Here is a 14,896-nt window from a genome sequence, read left to right on the forward strand (position 1 = left end):
AATAATGACCAGTAGTATCTAAATGGTCCTCTTTATCTAATTTATTTATGTATGTTTCACTATTTGCATCTCTCAAAGAGGAGTTGGTTAATGGGGATAGTGTAATCACCAGTGACAAGTCTAAGGAGGTATAGCTACAGTCAGGTAAATGAGATTATAAGGTGCGTCTGTCCATAGAAAAGTTAATCTATGTAGAATAGATGATATAGTAGGGAATTTTGTTAGTCTCCCATCATCACCCTGAAAGAGATTCAAGGGAAAATGTTATTGACGTTAAGGATACAATCAAGATCATCAGTTCTAACAATCCAAGCCAGATGACTGAAGAGTTTTGCATCATCCATTCTCAACAGGATATATGCCATCAGGGGTTGGCCCTTCTGTGTCCATTATAGCCCTTTATATCTCAAGTATACAAACTACCTGACGATCCCAGATCAGGCCATGTTCTCTTGAAGTAGTGTGGGACTAAAGGGTTTGATCCTTCCAGGCTCCTGATTCGAAAGGAATCTAATCTAGAAACAAGATCTACATTCTGGAGCCTATGCTGTGCCAGTGCATTGCAAAGATCTGTCTTTAACACATTTCACTGTAACAATTAAAGATAGATGATAAAATGAAATCTTAGTCTGATTTCCCTCCACTTATATCTTCAATCAATATGGTGAAATGTGTTAAAGATCTTTGCAATTGACTAAGACCAATTCACCAACCCTGAATGACACGAGACAGAATATAGCCATCTCCACCCCCTGACAGAAAACAGATTGTGATTGGTACTGTGATCTCAATAGGATCTTTGCATGACTCTGAGCTATGAGGATGGCCATTCTAAGAGATATGGTTCATGCATTTAGGGTATAACAAATAGCCAACTATTGTTGACGACAGCGATCATCTGTAATATTAACATCTGAGCTAATATTACATATAGAAATGAGTATAATAGAACAGTATAATGATGGTGACAAGGAAATGTACTGTAACAAAGGGATGTTTAATGATTTCTTTCGACAATGAAATGTACATGTCCGTAGTTTCCCAGTTCTAATTCTCTCTATTCTTTGACATTATGAGCTAAAAATACAAAACTGACTGTGGATCAGATCAGCACATTGGGGGCAGCCATGTGACAAAGGTGTTGACCATATTGGGGGGAGAGCCAGCTCTTCAAGGGGACAAGTAGTACTGAGATCCTGATTTTGCAGATGATCCATTTCTAAATTCCAAATCAATCCCTCACATAGGTTTATGCATAACGTCACATTACCTTTGATCAGAGGTTATTTGCTTCAGTTAGACTGGGTGGAATTTCTTGCACCATATTGCTTTATTTATTTTTATTTAACTAGGCAAGTCAGTTAAGAACAAATTCTTATTTACAATGACGGCCTACAACCTGTCCAATAGTTTCAGATCTACAGGAGTACCTTGGTTAGGGGCTTGATTTGGAATTCAGAGAATGAGTGGAACGTTAAGATTCATTTGTGAAAATTAACTTTCATGTTACGAGAAATGCAAAGCTGAAAGCTCATTTACATACATGTTATAGTCCTGCGATAGTGGGAATAAGCCTGTTTTTCAGTGATGCTGAAATGTTTCTCTTGAAAAGGCATTTAATTCCACACCATCTCAGTACAATGGTCAATCCTGTGCAGCACCATCAACTCTCCAAACCCAGAAAAATACCAATAACCATTGTGGCACAGGTCAAACATAAATTCATAACAGGTCACATGAAATGTCTCATACAAAATAAAATGCTTAAAAAGAATGTACCCTAGTCCCTGAATCTCCTCAATGTGCATTTTTCTGTATACAGGAATGAAATGTCAAGCTGCCAGACACTAATATGACTACAATAATTCAGCTGGAGCATAGTCTGAAACACGTCAACAAAACAGGAATAGTACTTGACTAGACACCAATACTTTGATTCACACCTTTTGAATGCACAGATGGGTGATACTTATGCAAATACATTTCTTTATAATGTATGGTATGTATTCATTCTTTTGGATCATTATTCATTTCAGACAGTTTGAGTTAAGGCTTTGACCAATCAAGTAGTGGTTATTAATGGGGTATGATGACCAAAGTGCTGTTATGGTTTTGACTGTGTTAAGTGACTGAGCGCTCACCCTGAGAAAACTCAGCCCAGTCAGAAAACAACCTCTAGTCTAAGAATTAGACTGGAGGAAGCAGTATCGTGGAAGCTCCTCACAGCACATTGCATGACTAGGTACACTCATTACATATCGTTTGGCTATTACCTATCGCTTCAGATCTGAAAAAAAATGAACATTTAGAGGCTAGGGGTTGTTTTTTTTGACTGGACATCAGAATCATTTTTACGTTGCCATCTCAAATGTCCCATTTTACTTACACTAGTTGTCTCCCGAAACAACTTGCAGAGCTCTGGCCTATGCAGGTGAAAATAAATCAGTCTTTGTAATCAGGGAAGACAGGGAGCATATAGTCGATTCCCTTTCTGATTCAAATTGGAGCGATTCTGCCTGGAGTCCTTGTAAAGGAGGTTGAGTGGGAAACTGGGAATGTAATAAATAGAGATACACATGGTCCCCTGCACCAAATAAACAGGGAAACAGAAGGGCGCTGACTTGATCTGGAGTAAACAGTTGGAGTGGAAGGTGCAGTCATCAAGTTATTTTCAATGTATTCTACATTCCTACTGTAGCACACATCAACTGGCCATAGTAATCTCTTCTTCCCTAAAAGGGCATATAAGACTTAAAACATGAGTCTGCACAGACACTGACAGACAGCACAGTGTGTGTGTTTGTGAGTGAGAGTTAATGATGGCATCATGTGCAAATATCATCATGACAGTACATGTACCTGTTCTATAAAAAAATAACTTAGTACTGAACACTGGACCTTGTCTAACAATCTGATAAAGAACATTTAAAAAAAAGACCCATCCTACTAATAACCAGAGTGTGAGATAGATCTAATGCTACGGTCTTCCTCTGGTCTTCTGACTGTGTTCTACCTCTGTACACGACAACCCCATCATCTCATATAGATTTAATTCCATACACAGTAAAGCCTACCGTCCACAACCAATGCAGTGGCAGCCTAATACAAAGTGAGAAGAGGAAGACTGTGTGTGGACCGGGAGTGAGTACACCTGTGTGTATCCTGAGTGTGGTGGTACGTAGCTCGTAAACGAGAGAGCCCAGCCCAGCTCGCAGACTCAGAAGCAGTGAGGGGGTGAGAAGAAAGTAAACTTCTGGGATACCAAGATTCTTCAGCTCACAAGGAATAAGGATGTCCTTTTATCCAAGATACTTGCACATTTAAGACAGTCTTGATATATTTTAGGAGAAAACAATACTTAATATAATATTAATAGTACTAAATGTCTGTTCAGGTCTCTGTCTCCATGGCAGCCAGGAAGGAAAAAGTTTTGCATTGTTCTGCATTTTTTGCGGTCCTGTGCTCTCCTCCTATCGGACGCTGCGCTGAAATTAGGGGACCGACCTCTCCGCCCCTGGGTGTTTCTCTACTGTGTTTGAGGCTGTTCCTTCATGGGGAGCAAGGTGTGTGTGTGTTCACTAGTGTGTGTGTGGGGAGGGGGGGGGGGGAGCAGGGTGCCAATGGTGGTACATTCTCAGAGGCGTGTCTGGGCCTCGGGGACGTAGATCTCAATGCTGTCTGAGCTTTCCGTGGCAGAGTTCTGTCGTACGGACGCCGCACGTTTAGCCGCCATCAGGCGTTTCCTGGCCTCCTGCCGCTGCTTGTCCACCGCCGAATCTATGCTCCGGTCCTTCCCAGGGCTCAGCTTGGGCTTGGATGTCTTCTTTGGCACAACGGGGGGTGCAGGCTTCTTCTCTTCCTGATGATGAGAGAGAGACTAGGATGAAGAGATGTTGCAAAGCAAACCCATTAAGAATATCTGTTAGGATGTAAACAGGATCTATTGAGGTGATATGTGGTGTGATTCCAATACCTTCTTCTCCGGCAGCTGCCAGTTGTTTGCCTTGAGTTGCCAGAGCTCATCAAACTTGACACTGATGTCCTCTACAGAGAGCTGCAGTAGGTCCCAGAACCCTGCCAGGTCCTGAGCTGTGGGCTGAGGGTTGGCATTCACATTCTAACAGACAGCAAGAAGGACAGCGCAGGTTTAAAATGTGAAGGGGTGATTGGCTTGTCTAGACACAGTGACATTACATAACAGGAGGAGAAAAGTACCGCTTGTGTAGTGTGGCTAGATGGTATCTGTACTTTCCATAATTATTGTATGTGCGTATCATTTGTAAAAATATATATTTTGAGTACAAGGAAAATGGTATGGTGTCTTGCAAGCACATGTGGGCTAGGCACCAGTAGGTGTATGACAAATAAATAATATAAAATGAATCATAACATTATTCACTTTCAGGAAGATTTAGCACCAATGAGTAATTTGTTACAGAAATGGGTGTTGCCTCATTGCCTAGCAGAAAAATGCCTCCCTCTGGTATGCATGTATTTTGACACCAGGGGGAACTCTTAAAATCAACCTCTGCATGCCAAGACACTCAAAACAGCATATTGAAATGTGCCAGATCAACAGGGATTTTGAAGGGTTAGTGCCACTCACAAGGTTCTCGTCACAGAGTCCTCTGAACTGCTGGAACTTCTGGGCTATGAGGAGTTGGGCACTGCCCACTGCACTGCGGACTGTGCCCATCACTACACAGATAACAGCCAGTCAGCCATCACAACCTCAACAACATGCAGGTAGTTAAACATTATTCAAATGGGCAGACACCAATATTTAGTGAATTCATCTAGTTTGAGGATAATGAAAATGCTGTTAAAATGGTATGGTTATGTGACCTTCATTTGACATGAATCCGGGTCCTCAGCTACCATTTTCATTCCAGTGTGGAATTTACATTGCTGGTGACACACTTCATCCTTTTTTAAAGGACCTTATACACTGTTAAACTTCAGTCTTAACATTTGCATAATAAAGTAAGTCTATACAGTACAGGTCCAGTGAGAAAAGAGCTGATGAACAATCTGATGTGGGAGTCAATCGTGTTCATTACACAATCATTAAATCCCTGCAATACAGGTGGAGGAATATTATCTGTCTGCCTGAGACAGATCATAGGAAGATCAAAGAGATTAAATGTCTACAGTAGCTCTAGAATGCTGAAGGGAAGCTCCGATCCACTAGATAATGAGCAGCGTTAGCTGCTAACCATTAGCATGTCCTGCCCTGGCATCTCCAATCGCTAACAGCAGTTGATAAGGACTGTCTTGTCTTAGGGTTTCAGAGACGAGGACATATTTTCAATGCCAAATCCACTGATAGATTCTCTCTAATTTCCTTTAGTCAAATACTGCTATTGAACTGATTTGGTCTACTGTATACAGTGCGTATGATTGCCTGTCTCTTACTCTCCGAAAGCCCCTGTATTCCTATCAGAGTGAGTATAGTATGTCTCGTATACATTTAGCTAGAGTGAGTATGGTGTACTGTGTGTCTCGTACCCTCCTCTGAGATGTTCTTGTCTTTGGTCTCCTGCTCCATCTGTTGACACCAGCCTTCCATGCGTGCCGTCTCAGCCTGTAGAAGTTTGAGAAACCAGTTGCCGTCCCGGAGGCAGGTGCTGGGTGCGGCCGCATCTCCCTGGGCACTGCCGTTTCCACTCACCAAGCTAGGGTCCGGAGGGGGCAGGAAGGAGGGATCCAAGGTCGGGTCCAGGCTCTCTGGGAGGGAGGCGGATGCTCTAGCCGGGAAAGAGGGATGTTTAGGGGGCTGCCGCACCACCGCACACTCCTTACCGTTGGAAGCAGCGGGGTCGGGGTCTAGCAGCTGGCTGTTGCAGTGGACTGTACTGTTGTTTTCTGAGGTAGGGGCGTCTTGTTTAGAGTCTTGAGGCTCTGTCTCTGTCTCCTGTCTGGAAGCCATGCTGCTGGCCCGGCTGAGTCTGGACGGACACACACGGATTAGTATTGGTGCAGGTCGGAGATCATTCACTGTGGATGTAGAAAAGGTCGACCTTGGGGCCTGACGACCAACACATCACTGCGCCACCTCTGTCCGCACGGTGTTCCAGAGAATACTGGAACACCGAGGGCTTGATTCTACTAGATCTGTACTAGCCGACATTGGCATAGTGGTTGTTTTGCCGGTGTCTGAGGTGGAACTATATTTCTATGTAGCCTACACTTTCTGATTCTGAACTTCTTACTGGGCGTGGCTTCGTGACAATGATCACAAGAGCAGCTGCTTGTCAATTTGACAGCTCCAATGCAGTTACACCTCCGACAACGCCAGATCATCAGCCATGCAGGTGCTGGCTATCGCCTGTTAATGCTTGATGTCATTGAATCTAGGTCTCAGTCACACACGCACACAATTTAACAGGCTGTTCCTCTGTATCCCAAATAAATAGACCAAGGACAGTTATGAAGCCAATACCTAGGTCAGACTTCCTCTCCCAATGACAGGCATACACAGTAAGCCATCATTATGAAGTGGAGTTTGATTGACAGGTATAGGACATGAGGGGCGGCAGGTAGCCTAGTGGTCAGAGCGTTGGGCCAGTAACCGAAAGGTTGCTGGATCGAATCCCCGAGCTGACAAGGTAAAAATCTGTTGTTCTGCCCCTGAACAAGGCAGTTAACCCACTGTTCCCCGGTAGGCCGTCATTGTAAATATGAATTTGGTCTTAACTGACTTGCCTAGTTAAATAAATTAAATAAAAATGAGAGGAGCTGAAAGCACATTGCCCGTCTCTTTGCCTTTCCAGTAAATGCAGAAACGGCAAGACGTGCGAGAGATGGATGAGGGCAGAGAGAGTGATCGAGAGAAGACAAGAAAAGGCAGATGGATTACAGCTTTAAGGGATAGGGAGAAGAACAGCCAAGTCCAACCAATTACATTTATATGTAGTAGACACTCTTATCCAGAGCGATTATGGGGAATTACTCTGCACTAGGCTGTTTAAATGGCCAGTTCTTCACAGCCCTCTGCCTCCTCCACTGTGGCCAAAATAGGAGAAACAGGCCATCAATCAGAAAGAGAGACGCTACACTAATGCTGCCAGCGCTAGCTCGCTAAGTGACCTTGGCAACTGCCTGGAGAAAAGGGAGGGATGGCAGGAGGGAGGGATAGCAGGAGGAAGGAATGGAGGAAACAGGGATTACAGAGGGTGTGGATGGATGGATAAGTAATGGCTGATACAGCAGGAGATGCAAACACAAATGTGTAGCGGCTAAATTTAGAGATTGTGCGGGAAATGTAACTGAAAAAAGTAAAGGTCTCCAATTTGAAAATGATAAATGACTATTACCTAAGTGGCTCTTAACAGCTGATTGAGATAATAGCTAAACAGCAACAATCTTGTGTTGATAAGGATTTGACTTACGGCCTGCCGTTCTCCACCTGCACTCCAATAGACTGGAACTTGGTCGAGGGAGGCGGTTGATCCTCTCTCTGGATTGGCTGAACGCAATCCACCTACAAGTCAACCATTACAATGAATGAGTCATTCTACACATCCTCTGTGTAGCAGCACATTACAGTAAGTCAGACATTCAAACCGAACACCCGGGGTCTTGCCAATTTAGAAAATTGATTCCTGGGCTCACCTGGATGCCGATAGATGAGAGCTTCCTTTTGGTGGGAACAGGCTCTGGTAGGGTCAGGGACTGGTCTGGGGTGAGGCTGGGGCCTGGGTTTAGAGTGTCATTCTGGGGCTGGACCTGGGGCAAAGACTGGGTGGTGGAGGAGGGTGGTGGGTGGGAGTCCCTCGGGGCAGGGACAGGGGCGGCAACGGGGGCCGGGGGCTTTGAGCCCTTGGCCAGGCTGCCTGTACGCAGGCTGCAGAGGCTGCCGGAAGAGTTGCTGCTGCGTCCTGATTGGCTGTTGGCCTCGCTGCGGTGGTCCTGTTGGTCCAGGTATGTGTCCTGGGCCGACTCAGTGCTGCTCTGCACCGTCACAGAGATGTAGGGCTTGGAGGTGGTGCGCGGAGGGACCGGCGGGGGAGCCTTCTTACAGGAGCTGCTTACACACGTCGGCAGTGCTGGGAAGAGAGAAGGGACAGAAGGACCATTATGTGAAACCTGAACCAGGACAAAGCAGGAAGTTCCAGTAGCGCCAACTGAGCCACCACACCAGCTGCATGGAGCTGTAAAAGAAAGAAGTCCTGAGTAGAGGGTTATCGCTGAAGTCAAACCACTGCAAAAAGAGCAGCAAGCTCAAAAGGTAAAAAAAAGTCCACATTTTCCTAAACATATTTTCCTATGCCTCACACACCCACTACTCCATGTTTCCTGTCATCCTGCTTTTTCAGTTCCATTGACATCCCTTACCTGCCTAGCTAGCTACCAAATAATGTTAATTATCATGGGACTATAGACGGGGTGGTTGTTTAGCAACAAAACCGACAATTGCGCAACTATGGGGCAAAACAGACGGGGGTGGCTTAGGATTGTTGACTACTTGTAAATCATATTTTTTCTCAAAATGTTTATTGAAAACAAATACATTTGAACAATGAGAATTTAGGGCTGGGCGGTAAACTATTTTACTACACTGAACAAAAAGTAGAACGCAACATGTAACAATTTAAGATTTTACTGAAAAATCAGTCAATTGAAATAAATTCATTTGGCCTTAAATCTATGGATTTCACATTACTGCACAGGGGTGCAGCCATAGGTGGGCCTGTGAGGGCATAGGCCCACCCACTTGGGAGCAAAGCCCACCTACTGGGGAGCCAGGCCCAGCCAAATCAGAATGAGTTTTTCCCCCCACAGACAGAAACACTTCTCAGCACCCCGCCCTCCCCCTTCTGACGAGCCCACAGGTGAAGAAGCTGGATGTGGATGTCCAGGGATGGCATGGTTACGCGTGGTCTGCGGTTGTGAGGCCGGTTGGACGAATGGCCAAATTCTCTAAAACGACATTGGAGGTGGCCTATGGTTCTGAATTGAATATTAGATTCTCGGGAAACAGTGCTGGTTGGTATTCCTAATTGCACGCTCCCTCAAAGACCTGAGACATCTCTGGCATTGTGTTGCGTGACAAACCTTTCAGGGATGTAAACAAATTAGCTTTTTGTGTGAATGGAACATTTCTGGGATCTTTTATTTCAGCTCATGAAAGTTGGGACCAACACTTTACATGTTGCGTTTATATTTTTGTTCGGTGTAAAAACACTGGTATTGATGCAGGGACCGGTTTGGGTTTTTACTTTACCTTCTATAAATGGTATTTGAATATTTGTTAATCTTGTCAATAGGGGGGCGCCATTTCGACTTTGTAAAAATTCGTTCCCAAATTAAACTGCCTCGTACTCAATTCTTGCTCGTACAATATGCATATTATTATTACTATTGGATAGAAAACACTCTCTAGTTTCTAAAACCGTTTGAATTATTTCTCTGAGTGAAACAGAACTCATTCTGCAGCACACTTCCTGTCAGGAAGTGAGATTTCTGAAATCGAGGTCTCTGTTCTAGGGTCAGTTTATAAATTCCCATGTAAGCTATGGGGCTACATGCACTGCATACGCCTTCCTCTAGATGTCAGTAAGCGGTGAGAATTTGAATGGAGTGGATTGCACCATCTGGGGCACTATAAAAGCTCTTGGAACGGAAGGTCCGATCTTTTCAACGGGGGGCCTGACGCAGGAGGGACATCACCATGGCGTCTTGAAAAGCTTTCGTTTTAGCAGTTCTATATCTCCGGCTCTGATTTAATTTGATTTTTGTCTTAAAAACTTCATAAGGTAGTTAATTTAAACCGACTTATAGCAGTTTATATCAGTTTATTGCGATTTTCTGGAATTTCTTTGTCACGCGCTATCGGGAGTTGGACACCTCTCCGGCACATGGCTAGCGTTAGCTGCTATTTCTACAGGAGAAGAGGACATCTTTCAACCAAAAGACGATTGTTCTGGAGAAAGGACACCTTGCCCAAGATTCTGATGGAAGCTCAGCAAATAGTAAGAAGTCTTTATGCTGTTAATTCGTATTTATGTTGACAAATGTTAAACAATAATTCCGCCATGAATTTCGGTGCGGTCTCGCTTTAGCGCACGCTGTATGCGTAGTAACGTTAATTTTAAAAATCTAGCACAGCGGTTGCATTAAGAACTAATGTATCTGTCATATGCTGTCCAACCTGTATTTTTTAGTCAAGTTTATGATTAGTTATCGATTAGATTAGGTGCCTCTCCAAGATGGCGCCGGACAGATTGCTTGAAGTTTGGCCACTAATCACATTGTATAACCACGATTTGTGCCGCTACATATGCACATTTTCGAACAAACCCTATATGCACTGTGTAATATGATGTTACAGGACTGTCATCTGAAGAAGTTTATGAAGGTTAGTCAAAAATTATATATCTTTTGCTTGTTTCTTACGATCGCTAACCTTTGCTGCTGGTAAATGGCTTGTGTTTCTGGCTATTGTGGTAAGCTAATATAATGCTATATTGTGTTTTCGCTGTAAAACACTTAAAGAATCTGAAATATTGGCTGGATTCACAAGATGTTTGTCTTTCATTTGCTGTACGCTGTGTATTTTTCAGAAATGTTTTATGATGAGTATTTAGGTAATTCACGTTGCTCTCTGTAGTTATTCTAGTCGCTTTGGTGAGAGTTGTGATGGTGGCTGCAATGGTAAACTATGATTTATACCTGAAATATGCACATTTTTTCTAACAAAACATATGCTATACAATAAATATGTTATCAGACTGTCATCTGATGAAGTTGTTTCTTGGTTAGTGGCTATTTATATCTTTATTTGGTCAAATTTGTGATAGCTACCTATGCAGGAAAAAAATGGTGGAGTAAAAAAAGTGGTGTCTTTTGCTAACGTGGTTAGCTAATAGATTTACATATTGTGTCTTCCCTGTAAAACATTCTAAAAATCAGAAATGATGGCTGGATTCACAAGATGTGTATCTTTCATCTGGTGTCTTGGACTTGTGATTTAATGATATTTAGATGCTAGTATTTACTTGTGACGCTATGCTAGGCTATGCTAGTCAGCTTTTTTACTGATGGGGGTGCTCCCGGATCCGGGATTGGGAGGAATTAGAGGTTTGTGACACACCGTCTGTAACGTCCATTTTTATAGTTTACTCCATTACTTGAGTCATCCCTCTCTGCTCTCTCGCATTGTGCTGCTTTCCACAGACCTAGCCCCACCACTAAAGGAGCGCATTTGCTCGACCACGAGACACTTGCGTTCAGTCTGCATGGTCAATGCAGCACATGCAACAATGTTGATGACTCCGATGCAGTTTCCACTTCTTAATATAAATCCACAAGCGTTCTACTATTAGTTTGTGTTTCTTACATCTGCAAAGAGCTAGTTTCTTTTCTTAGCAAGTTGTGGCTAAGTTGTGTTAGCCGCTAATGCTAATCGCTAGCTAGCTAATAAATGTAGTCAGGATAATGTAACTAGCTATACAGCCTGATAACAGTGATAGTGTAGGACTAAATTAGCATGTTATTTGTGCAACAGCATCTTTCAAATCAAAATAGGAATAGGCGAAGCATGAATATGTTAGCTACATGAAGTAGACAATGCCTCGATCATACTTAGTGTCATTGCGCAAAATGGTACGCAGCATTATCTGGATGTATGTGCATTAAAATAACATCAAATTGATTTGAAATACACAGTGTAGACATTGTTAATGTTGTAAATGACTATTGTAGCTGGAAACGGCAGATTTTTTATGGAATATCTACATAGGCGTACAGAGGCCCATTATCAACAACCATCACTCCTGTGCTCCAATGGCACATTGTGTTAGCAAATCCAAGTGTATCATTTTAAAAGGCTAATTGATCCTTAGAAAACCCTTTTGCAATTATGTTAGCACAGCTGAAAACTGTTGTCCTGATTAAAGAAGCAATAAAACTGACCTTTAGACTAGTTGAGTATCTGGAGCATCAGCATTTGTGGGTTTGATTACAGGCTCAAAATAGGCAGAAACAAAGACCTTTCTTCTGAAACTCATCAGTCTATTCAATATTAACAATGTCTACACATTTGATGTTATTTTAAATTGACAAAAAAAAATGTGCTTTTCTTTAAAAAACAAGGACATTTCTAAGTGACCCCAAACCTTTGCATAAAAGAGAGGGGGGTAGCCATTTGATTAGGTGTTCAGGAGTCTTATGGCTTGTGGGTAGAAGAAGCCTCTTGGATCTACACTTGGCGCTCCGGTACCGCTTGCCGTGAGGTAGCAGAGAGAACAGTCCATGACGGGTGGTTGAAGTCTTTGACAATTTTTAGGGCCTTCATCTGACACCGCTTGGTATAGAGGTCCTAGATGGCAGGAAGCTTGGCCCCAGTGATGTACTGGGCCGTATGCACTACCCTCTGTAGTGCCTTGCGGTCAGAGGCCGAGCAGTTGCCATACCAGGCAGTGATGCAACCAGTCAGGATGCTCTTGATGGTGCAGCTGTAGAATCTTCTGAGGACCAATGCCAAATCTTTTCAGTCTCCAGAGGGGGAATAGCTTTTGTCGTGCCCTCTTCACAACTGTCTTGGTGTGCATGGACCATGTTAGTTTGTTGGTAATGTGGACACCAAGGAACTTGAAGCGCTCAACCTGCTCTAGGGGTTAAGGTTCCGGTCTAGAAGCACGGGTTTGAGTGCTCCTACAGTTTTGCTTCGGTAGTGCAGTTTTGACTTCCGGCTCAGAAAGAAAAATGTTCATAGATGGCCACAGAGAAGTCAGATTTGAAAATTCCTAATAAGACACTTTAGTCAACACCTTTACGCAGTAAATTACTGTGAAAACAACGGGCGGGCCTCCCGGGTGGCGCAGTGGTCTAAGGCACTGTGCCTTAAGACAGAGATTCTGGGTTCGAGCCCAGGCTTTGCCGCAGCCGACCGGGAGGCCCATGGGGTGGCGCACAATTGGCCCAGTGTCGTCCAGGTTAGGGAGGGTTTGGCCGGCAGGGATATCCTTATCTCATCGCGCACTAGCGACTCCTGTGGCTGGCCGGGCGCAGTGCACGCTGACCAAGTCGCTAGGTGTACCGTGTTTCCTCCGACACATTGGTGCGGCTGGCTTCCGGGTTGGATATGCGTTGTGTCAAGAAGCAGTGCGGCTAGGTTGGGTTGTGTTTCGGAGGACGCATGGCTCTCGACCTTCGCCTCTCCCGAGTCCGTACGGGAGTTGCAGCGATGAGACAAGACAGTAGACACTACCAATTGGATACCACGAAATTGGGAGAAAAAGGGACGGACATCCTCTTTTTTTTTTTTACGGGCGGACATCCTGGACATCTTCATTTCTTATTATACCTCAGTGGTTATCACCATTGTGTGACAACCACACGCTAGCAGTTACTGTTTTCTTACTGAAACCATAATGTAAATTACACTGTTATTCAATACAACATTTATTGGCTATATATTTCTGCAAAATGGCATGCGCTGATGACTGAAAACATTTGCCACACTGGTTTTAGTCACACTTGTTCTAATTTAGCTAGCTTACAATCTCATCATGAATGCAAGCCCATGGCCTGAATGATAGATTGCTTTTTGCAGCTGGGCTATACGGAAGAGTGGCCATTGCTTAAAGAAAGAAATAAGTAAACACGTTTGGTGTTCGCCAAAAGGCATGTGGGAGACTCCCCAAACATATGGAAAAAGGTACTCTGGTTAGATGAGATTAAAATGTAGCTTTTTGGCCATCAAGGAAAATGCTATGTCTGGCACAAACCCAACACCTTTCATCACCCCGAGAACACCAGCCCCACCGTGAAGCATGGTGGTGGCAGCATCATGCTGTGGGGATGTTTTTCATTGGCAGGGACTTGGAAACTATTCAGAATTGAAGGATGGCACTAAATACAGGGACATTCTTGAGGGAAACCTGTTTCAGTCTTCCAGAGATTTGAGACTGGGACGGAGGTTCACCTTCCAGCGGGACAATGACCCCAAGCACACTGCTAAAGCAACACTCGAGTGGTTTAAGGGGAAACATTTAAATGTCTTGCAATGGCCTAGTCAAACCCCGAACCTCAATCCAATTGAGAATGTGGTATGACTTAAAGATTGCTGTACACCAGCAGGAACCCGTCCAACTTGAAGGAGCTGGAGCAGTTTTGCCTTGAAGAAGGGGGAAAAATCCCAGTGGCTAGATGTGCAAAGCTTATAGGGACATACCCCAAGAGACTTGCAGCTGTAATTGCTGCAAAAGATGGCTCTACAAAGTATTGACTTGGGGGGGGGGGGTGAATAGTTATGCACGCTCAAGTTCAGTTTGTCTTATTTCTTGTTTGTTTCACAAGAAAAAATATTTTGCATCTTCAAAGTGGTAGGCATGTTGTGTAAATGAAATGATACAAACTCCCCCAAAAATCTATTTTAATTCCAGGTTGTAAGGCAACAAAATGCTAACGCGGGTGAATACTTTCGCAAGGCACTGTACTTAGCTGGCTAGCTATTTAAACAGCTGCCGATTAATTAGGGCCGATTTTAAGTTTTCATAATCGATAATCAGCATTTTTGGACACCGATTATGGACGATTACATTACAATCCACGAGGAAACTGCGTGGCAGGCTGACCACCTGTTACGCGAGTGCAGCAAGGAGCCAAGGTAAGTTGCTAGCTAGCATTAAACTTACCGTATAAAAAAAACAACCAATCTTCACATAATCACTAGTTAACTACACATGGTTGATGATATTACTAGGTTAACTAGCTTGTCCTGCATTGCATATAAATTAACAGCCACCGCATTGATTATCATCAAATCACAGCCTACTTCAACTTCGCCAAACGGGTGATGATTTAACAAAAGCGCATTGCTGAAAAAAGCACAATCTTTGCACAAATGTACATAAACATCAATGCCTTTCTTAAAATCAATACACATGAG

General features: G+C 43.6%; 1 protein-coding gene across 1 annotated transcript in view; it reads right to left on the bottom strand.

The window, feature by feature from the left end:
* Window positions 1-978: 978 nt before the first annotated feature.
* The window catches only part of LOC120061572 (disks large-associated protein 4-like), a 31,164-nt gene continuing 17,246 nt past the window's right edge, over window positions 979-14,896 (bottom strand). The window contains exons 5-10 of the mRNA XM_039011482.1: window positions 7,615-8,048; window positions 7,392-7,483; window positions 5,509-5,948; window positions 4,607-4,698; window positions 3,974-4,117; window positions 979-3,859 (exon numbers count right to left, since the gene is read on the bottom strand). Coding sequence (XP_038867410.1) covers window positions 3,635-3,859; window positions 3,974-4,117; window positions 4,607-4,698; window positions 5,509-5,948; window positions 7,392-7,483; window positions 7,615-8,048 — 1,427 coding nt within the window. The 3' untranslated portion in view covers window positions 979-3,634. The remainder of the gene's footprint in view (window positions 3,860-3,973; window positions 4,118-4,606; window positions 4,699-5,508; window positions 5,949-7,391; window positions 7,484-7,614; window positions 8,049-14,896) is intronic.

This window comes from Salvelinus namaycush, chromosome 16 (assembly GCF_016432855.1).
Source record: "Salvelinus namaycush isolate Seneca chromosome 16, SaNama_1.0, whole genome shotgun sequence".
Taxonomy (NCBI): domain Eukaryota; kingdom Metazoa; phylum Chordata; class Actinopteri; order Salmoniformes; family Salmonidae; genus Salvelinus; species Salvelinus namaycush.